This window comes from Taudactylus pleione, unplaced genomic scaffold (genome assembly GCF_031769625.1).
Source record: "Taudactylus pleione unplaced genomic scaffold, aTauple2 ptg000156l, whole genome shotgun sequence".
NCBI lineage: Eukaryota > Metazoa > Chordata > Amphibia > Anura > Myobatrachidae > Taudactylus > Taudactylus pleione.
The window spans coordinates 13,071,643-13,095,591 of NW_028284558.1; the positions used below are offsets into that span (position 1 = coordinate 13,071,643).

Here is a 23,949-nt window from a genome sequence, read left to right on the forward strand (position 1 = left end):
CTTAACGGTCAAGCCAGCCGGCCCTTTACTTATGACACAGGCGCACGCTTGGCACTACTTTGTTGATGCACGTGCGGCTACTGCGCACACAATTCACAAACACAGAAAATAATTTTTTTTTTGGTTTGGACTGGAGTGTACTTTCGGGGGTTACAGCACCCTTAACGGTCAAGCCAGCCGGCCCTTTACTTATGACACAGGCGCACGCTTGGCACTACTTTGTTGATGCACGTGCGGCTACTGCGCACACAATTCACAAACACAGAAAATAATTTTTTTTTGGTTTGGACTGGAGTGTACTTTCGGGGGTTACAGCACCCTTTAACGGTCAAGCCAGCCGGCCCTTTACTTATGACACAGGCGCACGCTTGGCACTACTTTGTTGATGCACGTGCGGCTACTGCGCACACAATTCACAAACACAGAAAATAATTTTTTTTTGGTTTGGACTGGAGTGTACTTTCGGGGGTTACAGCACCCTTTAACGGTCAAGCCAGCCGGCCCTTTACTTATGACACAGGCGCACGCTTGGCACTACTTTGTTGATGCACGTGCGGCTACTGCGCACACAATTCACAAACACAGAAAATAATTTTTTTTTGGTTTGGACTGGAGTGTACTTTCGGGGGTTACAGCACCCTTTAACGGTCAAGCCAGCCGGCCCTTTACTTATGACACAGGCGCACGCTTGGCACTACTTTGTTGATGCACGTGCGGCTACTGCGCACACAATTCACAAACACAGAAAATAATTTTTTTTTTGGTTTGGACTGGAGTGTACTTTGGGGGTTACAGCACCCTTTAACGGTCAAGCCAGCCGGCCCTTTACTTATGACACAGGCGCACGCTTGGCACTACTTTGTTGATGCACGTGCGGCTACTGCGCACACAATTCACAAACACAGAAAATAATTTTTTTTTTGGTTTGGACTGGAGTGTACTTTCGGGGGTTACAGCACCCTTAACGGTCAAGCCAGCCGGCCCTTTACTTATGACACAGGTGCACGCTTGGCACTACTTTGTTGATGCACGTGCGGCTACTGCGCACACAATTCACAAACACAGAAAATAATTTTTTTTTTGGTTTGGACTGGAGTGTACTTTCGGGAGTTACAGCACCCTTAACGGTCAAGCCAGCCGGCCCTTTACTTATGACACAGGTGCACGCTTGGCACTACTTTGTTGATGCACGTGCGGCTACTGCGCACACAATTCACAAACACAGAAAATAATTTTTTTTTTGGTTTGGACTGGAGTGTACTTTCGGGGGTTACAGCACCCTTAACGGTCAAGCCAGCCGGCCCTTTACTTATGACACAGGCGCACGCTTGGCACTACTTTGTTGATGCACGTGCGGCTACTGCGCACACAATTCACAAACACAGAAAATAATTTTTTTTTGGTTTGGACTGGAGTGTACTTTCGGGGGTTACAGCACCCTTAACGGTCAAGCCAGCCGGCCCTTTACTTATGACACAGGCGCACGCTTGGCACTACTTTGTTGATGCACGTGCGGCTACTGCGCACACAATTCACAAACACAGAAAATAATTTTTTTTTGGTTTGGACTGGAGTGTACTTTCGGGGGTTACAGCACCCTTTAACGGTCAAGCCAGCCGGCCCTTTACTTATGACACAGGCGCACGCTTGGCACTACTTTGTTGATGCACGTGCGGCTACTGCGCACACAATTCACAAACACAGAAAATATATTATTTTTTTAGCACTTGGGGGGAGCACCCCTGATGGACAGAGCACCCCCTGGACAACACTACAGCACTCCTTTAGGACTGGGACACTGCACAGGACTTTGGAGTGGACACAGCCCCTATGGAGAACTGACTGCACAACACAGTCCAGCCAGCCCCTATGGACTTTGAAGTAGTGGACACAGCCCCTATTAACAACAGCAGCACAGCACAACACAGCCAGCCCCTATGGACTTTGAAGTAGTGGACAACAGCAGCACTACACTACACTACACTACACAGCCCTAACTCCCACCCTCCCTCTTCACTGTCCACAGCCGAGTGAGAAAATGGCGCCGACGTGGGTACCTTATATAGGATCCAAAACCCGCGAGACTCGGAAGGCGGGATGATGACGTTTTGCCTCGATTTCAGATCCGAGTCAGGCGGGAAAAGTCGAGCCTGATTCGGATCGGACTCGGATCGGGGGGGTTCGGATTTCAGAAATCCGAACCCGCTCACCCCTACTTTCTATATACAACTCCTGCAGCATTGGAATATTTGCTGGACGGTATTGCACCACCAATTCCTTACTGTGCAATACTGTCCACATCTGATCAGGCCCTTAGTTCCCAATTTGACAAATTAAGAGCATAGAACAGTATATTGTCCTTCCATTTTCAAAGGCGATAGAAGGTAATATGAAGCTGCCAGTATGCACTGCTCTAAAAACACACACTTGTGATTTACACATTGTCAACTGCAGGGATGGATTAAGGTCTGTGGGGGCACCCAACTTGTTGGGGCCCCTATTTATCACCATTTCTTGTCACTCTAGGAACATTTCTTTCTTTCTATGCACCTTAATGCCCTCAGTAGTGATGTTTCTCTTGCAATGCCCACTGTGGTAGTGCCCCTTATGCAATGTCCCCAGTAGCAATGCCCCCTGTATTGGTCCCCCCTATTCAGTGCCCCCTGTAGTAGTTTCCCTTATGCAGTGCCGCTTATATAGTGCCCCCAGTAGTAGTCCCCCCTATGCAGTGCCCCCAGTAGTGGTCCCCCCTATGCAGTGCCTCTTATATAGTGCCCACAGTAGTAGTCCCCTCTATGCAGTGCTCCCAGTAGTGGTCCTCCTATACAGTGCCACCAGTAGTGCCCCCAGTAGTGGTCCCCCCCTATGCAGTACCCTTTATATAATGCTCCCTGTAATAGTCCCCCCTATGCAGTGCCCCAAGTAGTGGTCTCCCCTATGCAGTGCCCCTGATATAGTGCCCCCAGTAGTGTCCCCCTATGCAGTGCCAGTGCCCCCAGTAGTGGCTCCCCTATGAAGTGCCCCCTGTAGTAGTTTCCCTTATGCAGCTTATATAGTGCCCCCAGTAGTGGGCACTATATAAGTGCCCCCAGTAGTGGCCCCAGTAGTGGCCCCCCTATGAAGTGCCAATGCTCCCAGTAGTGCCCCCCTATGCAGTGCTAGTGCCCCCTTACATATACACAAAACAAAAAACAAAACTTACCTGAATCCCCGCTCCTGCCGCTATCCGCTCCTTCGGCCGGCTCTGTGGAAGAGATGTCAGGAGGAGAGACGTCATGACGTCTCTCCCATCACCCACTGCGGGAGCCGGAAGGCAGAGTTCATGAGTGAGCTCCAGCCTGGCTCCCTCCGTGGGTTCAGCAGCCAATGAGAGTCTGCGTGACTCTCATTGGCTGCTAAAACAAACACACTGCCGCCGGGTGTCGGCAGCAGTGTGTTTACACCCCACCGCCGACACCAAGCAGCAGTGTGTTTGTTTTGGGTGTAGTGTAGACCTCTATGTGTGGGGGCCCTGGGACGACCGCCCCGGTCTCCTCGCCTATAATCTGGCCCTGGTCAGCTGGATCTTAATCAGAGAGCAAATGGGCAGGTGGAAGCTTGTAGGAGGCAGATACAAATGGGGAGACGAAAGTTTGCAGTTCAAGGGCAGAAGGCAGACCCAAATGGACAGAAAGAAGTTTGCAGAACAAGGTCAGGAGGTTTACCAAAAGTTGTTGGGGTTCTATGTCTCAAACAATTTATCATGGTCCCTAAATTCAGCCTTCTTGGTTAAGAAGGCGCACCAACGTTTGTTCTTTTTGCGCCATTTGCGATCTGCGTGTGTGAGTAGGGGAACCCTGTGAAATTTCTACCGTAGCATCGTGGAAAGTGTTTTCAACCTATGGTATTGTTGCTTGGTACGGGAACTGTACTGTGGCTGAATGGAGGGCGTTGAATAGGGTGGTTGGAACGGCTAGTAGAATCATTGGAGTGGTGCTACCGCGCACACACAAGAGATATACGAAAAAAGGCTCCGGAAGAAAAGTTCTATCTTAGCTGATTCCAGCCATCCATCATGTTCTTATTGAGAAATTGCCATCAAATAGGCGTTTTAGAGCCTTGCGCTCTAGCACAAAGCGCTTGCACAATAGTTTCTTCCCGACAGCAGTGCATATGTTAAAGAGTAAGTTCGAAATGGTAATTTAGTGTGTATTTTAGTGTAATTTGCTGCCTGTTTTACTTTATGGTATGTTGCTGTATTGTCTTTTTGTTGGCATCACTTGTGCTGTCAATGACAAACAAATAAAGTATTATTATTATTATCAGGTTGGAATTAGAGATGTGCGGTTCGGTTTCCAGAAATCCGAATCCACACGAATTTCGCGGATCTGGGTAAATCCGAGTTGCTGTTCTAATCTCCCTAAGAGTTCCGTGTAAATCTGGGTCACAGTTCTGATCCAAATCCTTGAAGGAGATATAGATCCAAAACCAAAAGATGGGGGTCGGCGCACATCCATAGTTAGAATACAGGACCTCATTCAGAGTCGGTCGAAGCGGCCGCACGGTCGTACGCCACCGATGTTCGCTATACTGCACATGCGTAAAGTTCGCAATGTGCGTGCGCAAACTAGCCGCTACGATCAGAAATTTCTCTCTCCTTGAACACAGCCAGGTCGGTAGTTTGAGTGACAGATTGAGGCGTTTGTAGGTGGTAACAGGGGAAGGTGCTTGAAAACGTGGGAGTGGAGAGCCGAACGCAGGCGTGCCTAATTATGCGAACTGCGTTTTATGGGAGTGCATACGGTTTATGGGAGTGCATAATTAACAAAGTAGCGTCATGGCACATGTGACATGGGAGGTTTTTACACTGACATGATCGTAGAGCTTAAGAGAGGTTATAGTCAACCTTAAGCTCTACGACCAGTTCCGATGGTTCCCGATGGTCTTGATTAATCCTTATATGCCCAGAGATGACGTGCAATGCGTGCGAGAAGGGGGCGTATTTTTTTTAATTCCGGCCGCTTCCTCCCCTTGGTCGGCCAGCTACCGATCCGAACTTAAGGACGCAACTTGCGAGGGAATCATTTGCATATCCGGCCCCTTTTCCCGTACGACCGTGCAGCCGCTTCGACTGACTCTGAATGAGGTCCACAGTGTGGTCAGAAGGCAGAGCAGGTACACAGATCAATCACCTAGCATTGACTGCTATGGAAAGTCTCACTATAAGCGCTTAGGGGGTGTGACTCATTCACTGATGTATTTTCTAGTAACACCTTGGTAGTTCAGTTAACCCCACGTTAGGAACCAGGAATCTACCTCAACCTGTGTGTGATACTCTGGAACTTTTGTGTGTCATACCACTGAGCCAATCTACTATTGAGTCCTAAATCATTAGAATGCACAACATATATAGCTGACTATGGGCCTGATTCACTACCGATCGCAACTGTGAATTCAAAAGCGATTACGCATGCAGTTCAACTGCGATAGTATGCTAATCCATTGCAATTGCTATGCCGCTGCAGCACAGCATAACGATGCCGACTTTACCTTACACACATTCGTAATGTTTAGCAAGACTGTGAAACTATCGGTACAATCGAGTACTATTGCAGCCTCACGCACACTTGCACAAGCTCTGCCCTTGCTCAGAAATTGCCAACTACATCACACGCTATGAGTCCTCAAGCTGCGTAAGGCATCACAGTGAATCATTTATGCACTGGCTTGTCTACGTTTCGCCAACCACCCCACGTTACCACCCACAAACATTAATTCCTATCAATCACTCTGCGATGGGTCTGCGTAGTCTCTGCAATCTCAGTACCAATCGCAGTGGCTAGTTCGCGTGCGTGCACTGTGATGCATACGTATATGCGCAGTACACAACAATCGGCCGACTGCGTGCGTATTAGCAATTACGATCCAAGCTGAATCAGCTTATCAGACAATAACTTTAAATCAATCAAGTTATGTTTGTCAGAAAGGCAGAGAGTGAATGATACACGAGACCAAAGATTAACATGTTTAGCTGTTCAGTAATAGATGTTTTAGTGAAGATTTTATTGAAACCCTATGCCTAGAATCTTGCTTGTTTGCTATTTTAGAAAGTTGGCTTCATACTAAAGCAAAAATTATAAAGTATTTCTTACTGATGGATGGAAAAGAATATAATTTTTTGACCATTCTAGGTACATTTTGTAGGGAAGAAAACAAGGTAGAATTTGTGTGGGCACTGCATAAAAAATACTGGTATTGATTTTGTACTATGACTAGCCTGAAAAGCACCAAAATAGGCTCAGCACAGGGGTGGGAAAAGCATCGACAGCTTAAGAAGTGAATCACAGATAACTGTGAGGGCAATAAAATAGTAAAAAGTTTGTTCACCCACTGTACCTTAAATATTGTTATCCTTTATTTATATGGTGCCACAGGGGTCCACAGCGCCTTATAAAGTACATAAACAGAAACAGTATGAACAAAATAATAAAAAAAAGTGACTTAGTTATAGTACAGAACTTTGCAGACCATGGACAAGGTTTATAAACATTGCTGCATCTGTTGTCATAAGTCCCAAATTAGCAGCATGGGGGCCAAATCCAAAGGTTTGTTGCTATTGTTGACAGTGGGGTGATGATGCTATAGGTAAGGGCCCTGCTCATGAAATTTTACAATCTAAAGGGGAGTGGCAGACAGACGGGGGTGACACAGAGGGGGGAGACACTGAGAGACACTGAGCGAGCAATAGGCCTTCTGTAGACTTTTCCTCATTTATGTAATCTTCTCCCCCACAATTCAATTTTGCTGTCATTGAAAAGGGTACATTTGGAAAAAGTAGGTTTGCCATGTCCTATTTCCAGCTTTGGATTTGCACTATTGTAAGCCTGTCAGTGAGACAATCCACTTTATTTCCATATTAACCACTTGCCTGGCACAGTCGTATCAGATACGACCATACCAGACTGGGCTTTCCCTGACATGGTCGTATCTGATACGACCAGTCAGAAACACACAGTGGGCGGCTGCTGGAAGTTAACTTCCAGCAGCCGCCCATCTCAGAGGGACCTGCCGGTCCCTCTACACCTGCGCCTCCTCCACCTTTGTGTCCCGATCACTGCTGGCTACAGTGATCGGGCCCCGGCGGCACCCCCCTAGAAGCAGCAGTGGCCAGCAGTGATCGGGCAGCCATTTCAGTAATAGACAGTAGCGGTGGCTCTGGTGGCCGCCGCTGCTGCTATGTAGCCGGGCCGCTAGCGGGACACCCTCCCACTGCGGCTCCGGATTACAGTGATCAGTGAGATCACTGTGTGAGAGAAGCAGTAGCGGCGGCTCTGGTAGCCACCGCTGCTGCTAAGTACCGGCAGCCCCTTCCACTCCTTTCCGGCCTCAGCTCCACCTCCCCAAGTCCCCATGTGTCCCGATCACTGCTGGCCACAGTGATCGGGCAAAATATAAAAATAGTAATAAAATATGTGCATATATATATATATACATATGCAAATATATATATGCATATGTGTGTGTATGTATATGTAGATATATATATATTCATATATGTTCGATATATATATATACATATATGTTCTATATATATGTATATATATATATATATGTTCGATATATATATATATATACACACATATATGTTCGAGATATATATATATATATTAGGGGTGAGCGGGTTCGGATTTCTGAAATCCGAACCCCCCCGAGCCCCCCCGATCCGAGTCCGATCCGAGTCAGGCTCGACTTTTCCCGCCTGACTCGGATTCTGAAATCGAGGCAAAACGTCATCTTCCCGCCTTCCGAGTCTCGCGGGTTTTGGATCCTATATAAGGTACCCGCGTCGGCGCCATTTTCTCACTCGGCTGTGGACAGTGAAGAGGGAGGGTGGGAGTTAGGGCTGTGTAGTGTAGTGTAGTGCAGAGTAGTGTTGTGCTGTGCTGTGCTGTGCTCCTGTTGTCCACTACTTCAAAGTCCATAGGGGCTGGCTGTGTTGTGCTGTGCTGCTGTTGTTAATAGGGGCTGTGTCCACTCCAAAGTCCTGTGCAGTGTCCTAGTCCTAAAGGGGTGCTGTAGTGTTGTCCAGGGGGTGCTCTGTCCATCAGGGGTGCTCCCCCCAAGTGCTAAAAAAATAATACTTTTTTTGTGTTTGTGAATTGTGTGCGCAGTAGCCGCACGTGCATCAACAAAGTAGTGCCAAGCGTGCGCCTGTGTCATAAGTAAAGGGCCGGCTGGCTTGACCGTTAAAAGGTGCTGTAACCCCCAAAGTACACTCCAGTCCAAACCAAAAAAAAAAATATTTTCTGTGTTTGTGAATTGTGTGCGCAGTAGCCGCACGTACATCAACAAAGTAGTGCCAAGCGTGCGCCTGTGTCATAAGTAAAGGGCCGGCTGGCTTGACCGTTAAAGGGTGCTGTAACCCCCAAAGTACACTCCAGTCCAAACCAAAAAAATAATAATTTTCTGTGTTTGTGAATTGTGTGCGCAGTAGCCGCACGTGCATCAACAAAGTAGTGTCAAGCGTGCGCCTGTGTCATAAGTAAAGGGCCGGCTGGCTTGACCGTTAAAGGGTGCTGTAACCCCCAAAGTACACTCCAGTCCAAACCAAAAAAAAAATTATTTTCTGTGTTTGTGAGTTGTGTGCGTAGTAGCCGCACGTGCATCAACAAAGTAGTGCCAAGCGTGCGCCTGTGTCATAAGTAAAGGGCCGGCTGGCTTGACCATTAAAGGGTGCTGTAACCCCCAAAGTACACTCCAGTCCAAACCAAAAAAAAAATTATTTTCTGTGTTTGTGAATTGTGTGCGCAGTAGCCGCACGTGCATCAACAAAGTAGTGTCAAGCGTGCGCCTGTGTCATAAGTAAAGGGCCGGCTGGCATGACCGTTAAAGGGTGCTGTAACCCCCAAAGTACACTCCAGTCCAAACCAAAAAAAAAATTAATTTCTGTGTTTGTGAATTGTGTGCGCAGTAGCCGCACGTGCATCAACAAAGTAGTGCCAAGCGTGCGCCTGTGTCATAAGTAAAGGGCCGGCTGGCTTGACCGTTAAAGGGTGCTGTAACCCCCAAAGTACACTCCAGTCCAAACCAAAAAAAAAATATTTTCTGTGTTTGTGAATTGTGTGCGCAGTAGCCGCACGTGCATCAACAAAGTAGTGCCAAGCGTGCGCCTGTGTCATAAGTAAAGGGCCGGCTGGCTTGACCATTAAAGGGTGCTGTAACCCCCAAAGTACACTCCAGTCCAAACCAAAAAAAAAATTAATTTCTGTGTTTGTGAATTGTGTGCGCAGTAGCCGCACGTGCATCAACAAAGTAGTGCCAAGCGTGCGCCTGTGTCATAAGTAAAGGGCCGGCTGGCTTGACCGTTAAAGGGTGTTGTAACCCCCAAAGTACACTCCAGTCCAAACCAAAAAAAAAATTATTTTCTGTGTTTGTGAATTGTGTGCGCAGTAGCCGCACGTGCATCAACAAAGTAGTGCCAAGCGTGAGCCTGTGTCATAAGTAAAGGGCTGGCTGGCTTGACCGTTAAAGGGTGCTGTAACCCCCAAAGTACACTCCAGTCCAAACCAAAAAAAAAATAATTTTCTGTGTTTGTGAATTGTGTGCGCAGTAGCCGCACGTGCATCAACAAAGTAGTGCCAAGCGTGCGCCTGTGTCATAAGTAAAGGGCCGGCTGGCTTGACCGTTAAAGGGTGCTGTAACCCCCAAAGTACACTCCAGTCCAAACCAAAAAAAAAATAATTTTCTGTGTTTGTGAATTGTGTGCACAGTAGCCGCACGTGCATCAACAAAGTAGTGCCAAGCGTGCGCCTGTGTCATAAGTAAAGGGCCGGCTGGCTTGACCGTTAAAGGGTGCTGTAACCCCCAAAGTACACTCCAGTCCAAACCAAAAAAAAAATATTTTCTGTGTTTGTGAATTGTGTGCGCAGTAGCCGCACGTGCATCAACAAAGTAGTGCCAAGCGTGCGCCTGTGTCATAAGTAAAGGGCCAGCTGGCTTGACCATTAAAGGGTGCTGTAACCCCCAAAGTACACTCCAGTCCAAACCAAAAAAAAAATTAATTTCTGTGTTTGTGAATTGTGTGCGCAGTAGCCGCACGTGCATCAACAAAGTAGTGCCAAGCGTGCGCCTGTGTCATAAGTAAAGGGCCGGCTGGCTTGACCGTTAAAGGGTGTTGTAACCCCCAAAGTACACTCCAGTCCAAACCAAAAAAAAAATTATTTTCTGTGTTTGTGAATTGTGTGCGCAGTAGCCGCACGTGCATCAACAAAGTAGTGCCAAGCGTGAGCCTGTGTCATAAGTAAAGGGCCGGCTGGCTTGACCGTTAAAGGGTGCTGTAACCCCCAAAGTACACTCCAGTCCAAACCAAAAAAAAAATTATTTTCTGTGTTTGTGAATTGTGTGCGCAGTAGCCGCACGTGCATCAACAAAGTAGTGCCAAGCGTGCGCCTGTGTCATAAGTAAAGGGCCGGCTGGCTTGACCGTTAAAGGGTGCTGTAACCCCCAAAGTACACTCCAGTCCAAACCAAAAAAAAAATAATTTTCTGTGTTTGTGAATTGTGTGCGCAGTAGCCGCACGTGCATCAACAAAGTAGTGCCAAGCGTGCGCCTGTGTCATAAGTAAAGGGCCGGCTGGCATGACCGTTAAAGGGTGCTGTAACCCCCAAAGTACACTCCAGTCCAAACCAAAAAAAAAATTAATTTCTGTGTTTGTGAATTGTGTGCGCAGTAGCCGCACGTGCATCAACAAAGGAGCAGCGCCAAGCGTGCGCCTGTGTCCCATAAGTAAAGAGCCGGCTGGCTCATTTCTTAAAGGCTGGTGTAACCCACAAAGTGCACTACTCTCCCGCAAAAATAAAAAAATATTTTCTGTGTTTAGCCGCACGTATATATCAAATCGATATAACATAAATGGAGGACCAAACTTTCTCCGATAAAAATAAAATAGAGAAAGATCAAGAACCACTTCCTCCTAGTGCTGAAGCTGCTGCCACTAGTCATGACATAGACGATAACATGCCATCAACATCGTCTGCCAAGGCCGATGCCCAATGTCATAATAGAGGGCACATACAATCCCAAATGACAAAGTTCAGGAAAATGACCTTGAAAAAAACATTTATATCAGCTGAAGAGAAACGTAAACTTGCCAATATGCCATTTACGACACGGAGTGGCAAGGAACGGCTAAGGTCGATCCCTAGTATGTTCATGACTAGTGGTTCAGCTTCACATGACGATGGAAGCCCTCCTCCCACTAAAAAAATCAAAAGAGTTAAGCTGGCAAAAGCACAGCGAAAACTGTGCTTTCTAAGAAGATATCACAAATCCCCAAGGAGAGTCCAAGTGTGGTGGTGGTTGCGATGCCTGACCTTCCCAGCACTGGACGGGAAGAGGTGGCTCTTTCCACCATTTGCACGCCCCCTGCAAGTGCTGAAAGGAGCACCCACAGTCCACTTGCTGATATGCCAATTGAAGATGTCACTGTTGAAGTACAACAGGATGAGGATACTGGTGTAGCTGGCGCTGAGGAGGAAGTTGGCGAGGAGGATTCTGATGGTGATGTGGTTTGTTTAAATCAGGCTCCGGGGGAGACAGTTGTTGTCCGTGGGATGAAAAAGCCCATCACGGTCATGCCTGGGCAGAAGACCAAACATTCCACCTCTTTGGTCTGGCAATATTTCTATCCAAATCCGGTTAAACAACTGTCTTGCCATATGTACCATATGTAAAGGTGAAATAAGTAGGGGTAGGGACGTCAACCACCTAGGAACATCCTCCCTTATACGGCACCTGCAGCGCATTCATAAAAAGTTACTGTCAAGTTCAGAAACTTTGGCTAAGACCGTAAGCAGTCCAGGGACACCTAAATCCCATTGTTCTGTTGTATCCAAGCGCCTGCAAACCACACCGTCAACTCCCTCCTCGTCAATTTCCTCCTTAGTCAGGATCAGAAGTAGTCCTGCAGGCCATGTCACTGGCATCACTGACTCTCCTATCCGGGATTCCTCCGGAGGATCCTGCATTGCTACGCCAACTGCTGCCGCTGCTGCTGTTGCTGGGAGTCGTTCATCATCCCAGAGAGGAAGTAGGAACACCACTACTTTTACTAAACAATTGACCCTCCAACAGTCCTTAGCGAGGAGGATGAAGTACGACAGCAGTCATCCTGAAGCAAAACGTATAACTGAGGCCTTGACTGCTATGTTGGTGTTAGATGTGCGTCTGGTATCCGCCATTAGTGCAGTGGGATTTAGAAAATTGATGGAGGTAGTGTGTCCCCGGTTCCAAATCCCGTCTAGATTCCACTTCACTAGGCAGGCGATACCGAGACTGTACAGAAATGTCAGAAAAAGTGTCCTCAGTGTCCTGAAAAATGCCGTTGTACACAATGTCCACTTAACCACGGACATGTGGACAAGTGGAACAGGGCAGACTAAGGACTATATGACTGTGACAGCCCACTGGGTAGATGTATCACCTTACGCAGCAACAGCAGCAGCGTCACCAGTAGCAGCATCTCAGAAACGCCAGCTCGTTCCAAGGCAGGCTACGCTGTGTATCACCGGTTTCAGTAAGAGGCACACCGCCGACAACCTCTTAGAGAAACTGAGGGAAATCATCACCCAGTGGCTTACCCCACTTAGACTCTCCTGGGGATTTGTGATATCTGACAACGCCACCAATATTGTGCGGGCATTACATCTGGGCAAATTCCAGCACGTCCCATGTTTCGCTCACACAATAAACTTGGTGGTGCAGAATTTTCTGAAAAACCACAGGGGCGTGCAGGAGACGCTTTGGGTGGCCCGAAAAATTTCTGGCCACTTTCGCCATTCAGCGACTGCGTGCCGAAGACTGGAGCGCCAGCAAACTCTTGAACCTGCCCCGCCATCACCTGAAGCAAGAGGTTGTGACGCGGTGGAACTCAACCCTCTATATGCTTCAGAGGATGGAGGAGCAGCAAAAGGCCATACAAGCCTATACATCCACCTATGACATAGGCAAAGGAGGGGGTATGCACCTGACTCAAGCGCAGTGGAGAATGATTTCCGTGTTGTGCAAGGTTCTCCAGCCCTTCGAACTTGCCACACGTGAAGTCAGTTCAGACACTGCCAGCTTGAGTCAGGTCATTCCCCTCATCAGGCTTTTGCAGAAGCAGCTGGAGAAAGTGAAGGAGGAGCTAAGACGGAGCGATTCCGCTCGGCATGTGGGATTTGTGGATGAAGCCCTTCATTCGCTTTGCCAGGATTCCAGGGTGGTCAATCTGTTGAAATCAGACCACTACATTTTGGCCACAGTGCTCGATCCTAGGTTTAAAGCCTATGTGGTGTCTCTCTTTCCGGCCGACACAAGCCTGCAGAGGTGCAAAGACCTGCTGGTGAACACACTGTCAGCTGAAGCGGAACGTGACACGTCAACAGCTCCTTCTTCATTTTCTCCCGCAACTGGGGCTGCCAGGAAAAAACTTAGGTATACTAAGCAACCCGCTGGCGGTGATGCAGGGCAGGCAGGACCAAGTTTGGACATCTGGTCCGGACTGAAGGACCTGGCAACAATTTCTGACATGTCTACTGTCACTGCATATGATACTGTCACCATTGACAGAATGGTGGAGGATTATATCGGTGACAGCATCCAAGTAGGCATGTCAGACAGTCCATACCTGTACTGGCAGGAAAAAGAGGCAATTTGGAGGCCCCTGTACAAACTGGCTCTATTTTACCAGAGTTGCCCCCCCCTCCAGTGTGTACTCCGAAAGAGTGTTTAGTGCAGCCGGGAACCTTGTCAGCGAAAGGCATAGGAGGTTGCTTCCACAGAATGTGGAGAAGATGATGTTCATCAAAATGAATTATCAGCTCTTCCAGGGAGACCAGCCTCCAGAACGTACAGAGGGACCTGTGGTGGTGGATTCAAGTGGGGACGAGTTAATACTTTGTGAGGATGAGGATGTACACACTGAAGAGGGTGAGGAATCGGTGGATGAGGATGACATCTTGCCTCCGTAGAGCCAGTTTGTGCAGGGACACATTAATTGCCAGCTTGTTTTGTGGGGGCCCAAACGAACCAATCATTTCAGCCACAGTTGTGTGGCAGACCCTGGCGCTGAAATGATTGGTTTGTTAAAGTGTGCATGTCCTGTTTATACAACATAAGGGTGGGTGGGAGGGCCCAAGGACAATTCCATCTTGCACCTCTTTTTTTTCTTTGCATTATGTACAGTTTGGAGCCTAGTTTTTCAAACTGCCATCCTGTCTGCCACTGCAGTATCACGCCTAGATGGGTCACGTGTTTGTGCCACCTACTCGTGTCGCTTAGCATAGTCATCCAGCTACCTCGGTTCAACCTTTTGGACATAAAAACACTATTGTGAGGTGTGAGGTGTTCAGAATAGACTGGAAATGAGTGGAAATTAAGGTTATTGAGGTTAATAATAGCATAGGAGCAGAAAAACCTACAAATTCTGTGATTTTAGCTGTTTTCATGCTTTTTTTCAAAAAAATACAGATCCAAAACACAAAACCCAGAACCCAAAACACGGAAGGGTGGTTTTGGCAAAACCAATCCAGATCCAAAACACGAAGAAAGATCCAGATCCAAAACCAAAACACGAAAAGTGGCCGGTGCACACCCCTAATATATATATATTTATATATATATATATATATATATATATTAGGGGTGAGCGGGTTCGGATTTCTGAAATCCGAACCCCCCCAAGCCCCCCTGATCCGAGGCAGATCCGAGTCAGGCTCGACTTTTCCCGCCTGACTCGGATCTGAAATCGAGGCAAAACGTCATCATACCGCCTTCCGAGTCTCGCGGGTTTTGGATCCTATATAAGGTACCCGCGTCGGCGCCATTTTCTCACTCGGCTGTGGACAGTGAAGAGGGAGGGTGGGAGTTAGGGCTGGCTGGCTGGGCTGTGTAGTGTAGTGTAGTGCAGAGTAGTGTTGTGCTGTGCTGTGCTGCTGTTGTCCACTACTTCAAAGTCCATAGGGGCTGGCTGTGTTGTGCTGCTGTTGTTAATAGGGGCTGTGTCCACTACTTCAAAGTCCATAGGGGCTGGCTGGACTGTGTTGTGCAGTCAGTTCTCCATAGGGGCTGTGTCCACTCCAGTCCTGTGCAGTGTCCCAGTCCTAAAGGGGTGCTGTAGTGTTGTCCAGGGGGTGCTCTGTCCATCAGGGGTGCTCCCCCCAAGTGCTAAAAAAATAATATTTTTTGTGTGTTTGTGAATTGTGTGCGCAGTAGCCGCACGTGCATCAACAAAGTAGTGCCAAGCGTGCGCCTGTGTCATAAGTAAAGGGCCGGCTGGCTTGACCGTTAAAGGGTGCTGTAACCCCCAAAGTACACTCCAAACAAAAAAAAAAATATTTTCTGTGTTTGTGAATTGTGTGCGCAGTAGCCGCACGTGCATCAACAAAGTAGTGCCAAGCGTGCGCCTGTGTCATAAGTAAAGGGCCAGCTGGCTTGACTGTTAAAGGGTGCTGTAACCCCCAAAGTACACTCCAAACCAAAAAAAAAATATTTTCTGTGTTTGTGAATTGTGTGCGCAGTAGCCGCACGTGCATCAACAAAGTAGTGCCATGCGTGCGCCTGTGTCATAAGTAAAGGGCCGGCTGGCTTGACCGTTAAAGGGTGCTGTAACCCCCAAAATACACTCCAGTCCAAACCAGAAAAAAAATTATTTTCTGTGTTTGTGAATTGTGTGCGCAGTAGCCGCACGTGCATCAACAAAGTAGTGCCAAGCGTGCGCCTGTGTCGTAAGTAAAGGGCCGGCTGGCTTGACCGTTAAAGGGTGCTGTAACCCACAAAGTACACTCCAAACCAAAAAATATATATTTTCTGTGTTTGTGAATTGTGTGCGCAGTAGCCGCACGTGCATCAACAAAGTAGTGCCAAGCGTTCGCCTGTGTCATAAGTAAAGGGCCGGCTGGCTTGACCGTTAAAGGGTGCTGTAACCCCCAAAGTACACTCCAAACCAAATAACAAAATATTTTTTCTGTGTTTGTGAATTGTGTGCGCAGTAGCCGCACGTGCAGCAACAAAGTAGTGCCAAGCGTGCGCCTGTGTCATAAGTAAAGGGCCGGCTGGCTTGACCGTTAAAGGGTGCTGTAACCCACAAAGTACACTCCAAACCAAAAAAAAAATATTTTCTGTGTTTGTGAATTGTGTGCGCAGTAGCCGCACGTGCATCAACAAAGTAGTGCCAAGCGTTCGCCTGTGTCATAAGTAAAGGGCCGGCTGGCTTGACCGTTAAAGGGTGCTGTAACCCCCAAAGTACACTCCAAACCAAATAACAAAATATTTTTTCTGTGTTTGTGAATTGTGTGCGCAGTAGCCGCACGTGCATCAACAAAGTAGTGCCAAGCGTGCGCCTGTGTCACAAGTAAAGGGCCGGCTGGCTTGACCGTTAAAGGGTGCTGTAACCCCCAAAGTACACTCCAAACCAAATAACAAAATATTTTTTCTGTGTTTGTGAATTGTGTGCGCAGTAGCCGCACGTACATCAACAAAGTAGTGCCAAGCGTGCGCCTGTGTCATAAGTAAAGGGCCGGCTGGCTTGACCGTTAAAGGGTGCTGTAACCCCCAAAGTACACTCCAAACCAAAAAAAATATATTTTCTGTGTTTGTGAATTGTGTGCGCAGTAGCCGCACGTGCATCAACAAAGTAGTGCCAAGCGTGCGCCTGTGTCATAAGTAAAGGGCCGGCTGGCTTGACCGTTAAAGGGTGCTGTAACCCCCAAAGTACACTCCAAACCAAATAACAAAATATTTTTTCTGTGTTTGTGAATTGTGTGCGCAGTAGCCGCACGTGCATCAACAAAGTAGTGCCAAGCGTGCGCCTGTGTCATAAGTAAAGGGCCGGCTGGCTTGACCGTTAAAGGGTGCTGTAACCCCCAAAGTACACTCCAGTCCAAACCAAAAAAAATTATATTTTCTGTGTTTGTGACTTGTGTGCACTGTGGCAGCATGTGCATCAACAAAGGAGCAGCGCCAAGCGTGCGCCTGTGTCCCATAAGTAAAGAGCCGGCTGGCTCATTTCTTAAAGGGTGGTGTAACCCACAAAGTGCACTACTCTCCAGCAAAAATAAAAAAATATTTTCTGTGTTTGTGTGCGCTTTAGCCGCACGTATATATCAATATAACATAAATGGAGGACCAAACTTTCTCCGATAAAAATAAAATAGGGAAAGATCAAGAACCACTTCCTCCTAGTGCTGTTGCTGCTGCTGGGAGTTGTTCATCATCCCAGAGAGGAAGTAGGAACATCACTACTTTTACTAAACAATTGACCCTCCAACAGTCCCTAGCGATGAGGATGAAGTACGACAGCAGTCATCCTGAAGCAAAACATATAACTGAGGCCTTGACTGCTATGTTGGTGTTAGACGTGCGTCCGGTATCCTCCATTAGTGCAGTGGGATTTAGACAATTGATGGAGGTAGTGTGTTTGTTTTTGTCTTTTGTGAAATGTGTGGGCTGTAGCCGCACCTGCATCCTTAAAGCAGCAGCGACAAGCGTGCGTCTGTCTGTTAAAGGGTGGTGACACCCTCAAAGTGTGCTACACAAACAATAAAAATATTGTTCTTTTTTTTCTGTCTTTGTGAATTGTGTGGGCTGTAGCCGCACTTGCATCCTCAAAGCAGCAGCGACAAGCGTGCGTCTGTCTGCTAAAAGGGTGGTGTAACTCTCAAAGTGCTCCAAAAAATAAAAAACAATTTTTTTAATGTGTTTGTGACTTGTGTGCGATGTAGCCGCACTTGCATCCTCAAAGCAGCAGCGACAAGCGTGCGTCTGTCTGTTAAAGGGTGGTGTAACTCTCAAAGTGCTCCAAAAAATAAAAAACAATTTTTTTAATGTGTTTGTGACTTGTGTGCGCAGTAGCCGCACGTGCATCAACAAAGTAGTGCCAAGCGTGCGCCTGTGTCATAAGTAAAGGGCCGGCTGGCTTGACCGTTAAAGGGTGCTGTAACCCCCAAAGTACACTCCAAACCAAAAAAAAAATATTTTCTGTGTTTGTGAATTGTGTGCGCAGTAGCCGCACGTGCATCAACAAAGTAGTGCCAAGCGTGCGCCTGTGTCATAAGTAAAGGGCCGGCTGGCTTGACCGTTAAAGGGTGCTCTAACCCCCAAAGTACACTCCAAACCAAATAACAAAATATTTTTTCTGTGTTTGTGAATTGTGTGCGTAGTAGCCGCACGTACATCAACAAAGTAGTGCCAAGCGTGCGCCTGTGTCATAAGTAAAGGGCCGGCTGGCTTGACCGTTAAAGGGTGCTGTAACCCCCAAAGTACACTCCAAACAAAAAAAAAAATATTTTCTGTGTTTGTGAATTGTGTGCGCAGTAGCCGCACGTGCATCAACAAAGTAGTGCCAAGCGTGCGCCTGTGTCATAAGTAAAGGGCCAGCTGGCTTGACTGTTAAAGGGTGCTGTAACCCCCAAAGTACACTCCAAACCAAAAAAAAAATATTTTCTGTGTTTGTGAATTGTGTGCGCAGTAGCCGCACGTGCATCAACAAAGTAGTGCCATGCGTGCGCCTGTGTCATAAGTAAAGGGCCGGCTGGCTTGACCGTTAAAGGGTGCTGTAACCCCCAAAGTACACTCCAGTCCAAACCAAAAAAAAAATTATTTTCTGTGTTTGTGAATTGTGTGCGCAGTAGCCGCACGTGCATCAACAAAGTAGTGCCAAGCGTGCGCCTGTGTCATAAGTAAAGGGCCGGCTGGCTTGACCGTTAAAGGGTGCTGTAACCCACAAAGTACACTCCAAACCAAAAAAAATATATTTTCTGTGTTTGTGAATTGTGTGCGCAGTAGCCGCACGTGCATCAACAAAGTAGTGCCAAGCGTTCGCCTGTGTCATAAGTAAAGGGCCGGCTGGCTTGACCGTTAAAGGGTGCTGTAACCCCCAAAGTACACTCCAAACCAAATAACAAAATATTTTTTCTGTGTTTGTGAATTGTGTGCGCAGTAGCCGCACGTGCATCAACAAAGTAGTGCCAAGCGTGCGCCTGTGTCATAAGTAAAGGGCCGGCTGGCTTGACCGTTAAAGGGTGCTGTAACCCCCAAAGTGCACTCCAAACCAAATAACAAAATATTTTTTCTGTGTTTGTGAATTGTGTGCGCAGTAGCCGCACGTACATCAACAAAGTAGTGCCAAGCGTGCGCCTGTGTCATAAGTAAAGGGCCGGCTGGCTTGACCGTTAAAGGGTGCTGTAACCCCCAAAGTACACTCCAAACCAAAAAATATATATTTTCTGTGTTTGTGAATTGTGTGCGCAGTAGCCGCACGTGCATCAACAAAGTAGTGCCAAGCGTGCGCCTGTGTCATAAGTAAAGGGCCGGCTGGCTTGACCGTTAAAGGGTGCTGTAACCCCCAAAGTACACTCCAAACCAAATAACAAAATATTTTTTCTGTGTTTGTGAATTGTGTGCGCAGTAGCCGCACGTGCATCAACAAAGTAGTGCCAAGCGTGCGCCTGTGTCATAAGTAAAGGGCCGGCTGGCTTGACCGTTAAAGGGTGCTGTAACCCCCAAAGTACACTCCAGTCCAAACCAAAAAAAATTATATTTTCTGTGTTTGTGACTTGTGTGCACTGTGGCAGCATGTGCATCAACAAAGGAGCAGCGCCAAGCGTGCGCCTGTGTCCCATAAGTAAAGAGCCGGCTGGCTCATTTCTTAAAGGGTGGTGTAACCCACAAAGTGCACTACTCTCCAGCAAAAATAAAAAAATATTTTCTGTGTTTGTGTGCGCTTTAGCCGCACGTATATATCAATATAACATAAATGGAGGACCAAACTTTCTCCGATAAAAATAAAATAGGGAAAGATCAAGAACCACTTCCTCCTAGTGCTGTTGCTGGGAGTTGTTCATCATCCCAGAGAGGAAGTAGGAACATCACTACTTTTACTAAACAATTGACCCTCCAACAGTCCCTAGCGATGAGGATGAAGTACGACAGCAGTCATCCTGAAGCAAAACATATAACTGAGGCCTTGACTGCTATGTTGGTGTTAGACGTGCGTCCGGTATCCGCCATTAGTGCAGTGGGATTTAGACAATTGATGGAGGTAGTGTGTTTGTTTTTGTCTTTTGTGAAATGTGTGGGCTGTAGCCGCACCTGCATCCTTAAAGCAGCAGCGACAAGCGTGCGTCTGTCTGTTAAAGGGTGGTGACACCCTCAAAGTGTGCTACACAAACAATAAAAATATTGTTCTTTTTTTTCTGTCTTTGTGAATTGTGTGGGCTGTAGCCGCACTTGCATCCTCAAAGCAGCAGCGACAAGCGTGCGTCTGTCTGCTAAAAGGGTGGTGTAACTCTCAAAGTGCTCCAAAAAATAAAAAACAATTTTTTTAATGTGTTTGTGACTTGTGTGCGATGTAGCCGCACTTGCATCCTCAAAGCAGCAGCGACAAGCGTGCGTCTGTCTGTTAAAGGGTGGTGTAACTCTCAAAGTGCTCCAAAAAATAAAAAACAATTTTTTTAATGTGTTTGTGACTTGTGTGCGCAGTAGCCGCACTTGCATCCTCAAAGCAGCAGCGACAAGCGTGCGTCTGTCTGTTAAAGGGTGGTGACACCCTCAAAGTGTGCTACACAAACAATAAAAATATTCTTCTTCTTTTTTCTGTCTTTGTGAATTGTGTGGGCTGTAGCCGCACTTGCATCCTCAAAGCAGCAGCGACAAGCGTGCGTCTGTCTGTTAAAGGGTGGTGACACCCTCAAAGTGTGCTACACAAACAATAAAAATATTCTGCTTTTTTTTTCTGTCTTTGTGAATTGTGTGGGCTGTAGCCGCACTTGCATCCTCAAAGCAGCAGCGACAAGCGTGCGTCTGTCTGTTAAAGGGTGGTGTAACCCTCAAAGTGCTCCAAAAAATAAAAAACTATTTTTTTAATGTGTTTGTGACTTGTGTGTGATGTAGCCGCACGTGCATCAACATAGTAGCAGCGCCAAGCGTGCGCCTGTGTCATAAGTCAAGGGCTGGTTTGGACATCTGGTCCGGACTGAAGGACGTGCCAACAATTTCTGACAAGTCTACTGTCACTGCATATGATACTGTCCTCAAAGCAGCAGCGACAAGCGTGCGTCTGTCTGTTAAAGGGTGGTGACACCCTCAAAGTGTGCTACACAAACAATAAAAATATTCTTCTTTTTTTTTCTGTCTTTGTGAATTGTGTGGGCTGTAGCTGCACTCGCATCCTCAAAGCAGCAGCGACAAGCGTGCGTCTGTCTGTTAAAGGGTGGTGACACCCTCAAAGTGTGCTACGCAAACAATAAAAATATTCTTCTTTTTTCTGTCTTTGTGAATTGTGTGGGCTGTAGCCGCACTTGCATCCTCAAAGCAGCAGCGACAAGCGTGCGTCTGTCTGTTAAAGGGTGGTGACACCCTCAAAGTGTGCTACACAAACAATAAAAATATTCTTCTTCTTTTTTCTGTCTTTGTGAATTGTGTGGGCTGTAGCCGCACTTGCATCCTCAAAGCAGCAGCGACAAGCGTGCGTCTGTCTGTTAAAGGGTGGTGTAACCCTCAAAGTGCGCTCCACAAACAATAAAAATATTCTTTTTTTTTTTCTGTCTTTGTGAATTGTGTGGGCTGTAGCCGCACTTGCATCCTCAAACCAGCAGCGACAAGCGTGCGTCTGTCTGTTAAAGGATTACATCGGTGACAGCATCCAAGTAGGCATGTCAGACAGTCCGTACCTGTACTGGCAGGAAAAAGAAGCAATCTGGAGGTCCCTGTACAAACTGGCTCTATTTTACCTGAGTTGCCCCCCTCCAGTGTGTACTCCGAAAGAGTGTTTAGTGCAGCCGGGAACCTTGTCAGCGAAAGGCGTAGGAGGTTGCTTCCACAAAATGTGGAGAAGATGATGTTCATAAAATGAATTATCAACTCTTCCAGGGAGACCAGCCTCCAGAACATACAGAGGGACCTGTGGTTGTGGATTCCAGCGGGGATGAATTAATACTCTGTGAGGATGAGGATGTACACAACACTGAAGAGGGTGAGGAATCGGTGGATGAGGAGGATGAGGACGACATCTTGCCTCCGTAGAGCCAGTTTGTGCAGGGACAGATTCATTGCCAGCTTGTTTTGTGGGGGCCCAAACGAACCAATCATTTCAGCCACAGTCATGTGGCAGACCCTGGTGCTGAAATGTTTGGTTTGTTAAAGTGTGCATGTCCTGTTTATACAACATAAGGGTGGGTGGGAGGGCCCAAGGACAATTCCATCTTGCACCTCTTTTTTTTCTTTGCATTATGTATAGTTTGGGGCCTAGTTTTTCAAACTGCCATCCTGTCTGCCACTGCAGTGCCACTCCTAGATGGACCACGTGTTTGTGCCGCCCACTCGTATCTCTTTGCATAGTCATCCAGCTACCTCGGTGCAACCTTTTGGACATAAAAACACTATTGTGAGGTGTGAGATGTTCAGAATAGACTGGAAATGAGTGGAAATTAAGGTTATTGAGGTTAATAATAGCATAGGAGCAGAAAAACCCACAAATTCTGTGATTTTAGCTGTTTTTATGCTTTTTTAAAAAAAAATACAGATCCAAAACACAAAACCCAGAACCCAAAACACGGAAGGGTGGTTTTGGCAAAACCAATCCAGATCCAAAACACGAAGAAAGATCCAGATCCAAAACCAAAACACAAAACACGAAAAGTGGCCGGTGCACACCCCTAATATATATATATATATATAATCGATAGATATCGCAGAGCCTCTATTTAGGGATGTCAACCAACCATCGATGGTTTGCAAACATCGATGGCCTGACTGAAAACAAGTGGTTTGCCATTGCTGGTGGCCATCAATGTTTCATCATCGATGGTAGCCATCAATCGAAGTTTAGGAAACATCGACAGTTGTGGTCTACACAGATCTTGCCCAATCGCTAAACAATTGGTGGCTTCTAACGATGGTTGAACCATCAATGGTACAGCTGTCAATGGCCATCACTACAGTATAACATAAAAAATTTTATTTTTATGGTATACTGGGTTTTAAAAAAATAATAATTTTCAAATAAAATAGTGATGGATAAGTTTAAAATTATGTTCTTGACCTAATTCAATCATAAAAGAAACTGACAATTTTGGAGCGGTTTTTGGAAAAAGAATTCGTCAGTTAAGTGGTTAATTTCATTATCCTGTCTTTTTTGCAGATTTAAAAGTCCAAAGGTTATCCCTAAAAACATTTTGTAGTTCTGACATCTCCAAAGTAACAAACTGCATGGAGCATGCGTTGACAGCCAGATACCCCCGGACACGGTATGGGGCTGGCTATGATGCTAAATTATTTTGGCTTCCTCTATCTTACGCACCAGCCAAGGTCGCAGATGTCATGTTGAAGCTCATCTTACCTCGACCAGTTGGGAACAAAAAAGCACTGGCTAAAAATCAAGTTGATGTATAGCTGATTAATGTGTCTTTGTGTTCTTTGACCTATACATTTTTTTGGAAATAAACATCTTGCTGCTAGTTTTCATGTGTGTATTACATATCATTATAAACAGTTATCCAAAGAAATCATATTGTTAAGAAAGTAGAAAATCATCACAGTGAGACTTCTCATTCCTGTGACCCAGACTTGTGTCCATTGCAAAGACTCCAAAGTTTCATACTAGTCTGTGTACAAGTGCAGCACCAAGCATCCACATACTAGTCTATATACATGTGCAGCACCATACAACCACATGCTAGTCTATATACATGTGCAGCACCATGCATCCACATACTAGGCTGTATACATGTGCAGCACCATGCATCCACATACTAGTCTATATACATGTGCAGCACCATGCATCCACATACTAGTCTGTATACATGTGCAGCACCATGCATCCACATACTAGTCTATTTACATGTGCAGCAACATGCATCCACATACTAGTCTATTTACATGTGCAGCACAATGCATCCACATACTAGTCTGTATACATGTGCAGCACCGTGCATC

At 46.7% G+C, this 23,949-nt stretch overlaps 1 protein-coding gene across 2 annotated transcripts in view; it reads left to right on the plus strand.

The window, feature by feature from the left end:
- LOC148521650 (retinol dehydrogenase 5-like) overlaps positions 1-23,427 on the plus strand; it is a 62,410-nt gene extending 38,983 nt beyond the window's left edge. For both annotated transcript variants that reach the window (XM_088474903.1, XM_088474904.1), the window contains one exon: positions 23,156-23,427. In XM_088474903.1, coding sequence (XP_088331029.1) covers positions 23,156-23,406 — 251 coding nt within the window. In that variant the 3' untranslated portion in view covers positions 23,407-23,427. The remainder of the gene's footprint in view (positions 1-23,155) is intronic.
- The last annotated feature ends 522 nt before the right edge of the window (positions 23,428-23,949 follow it).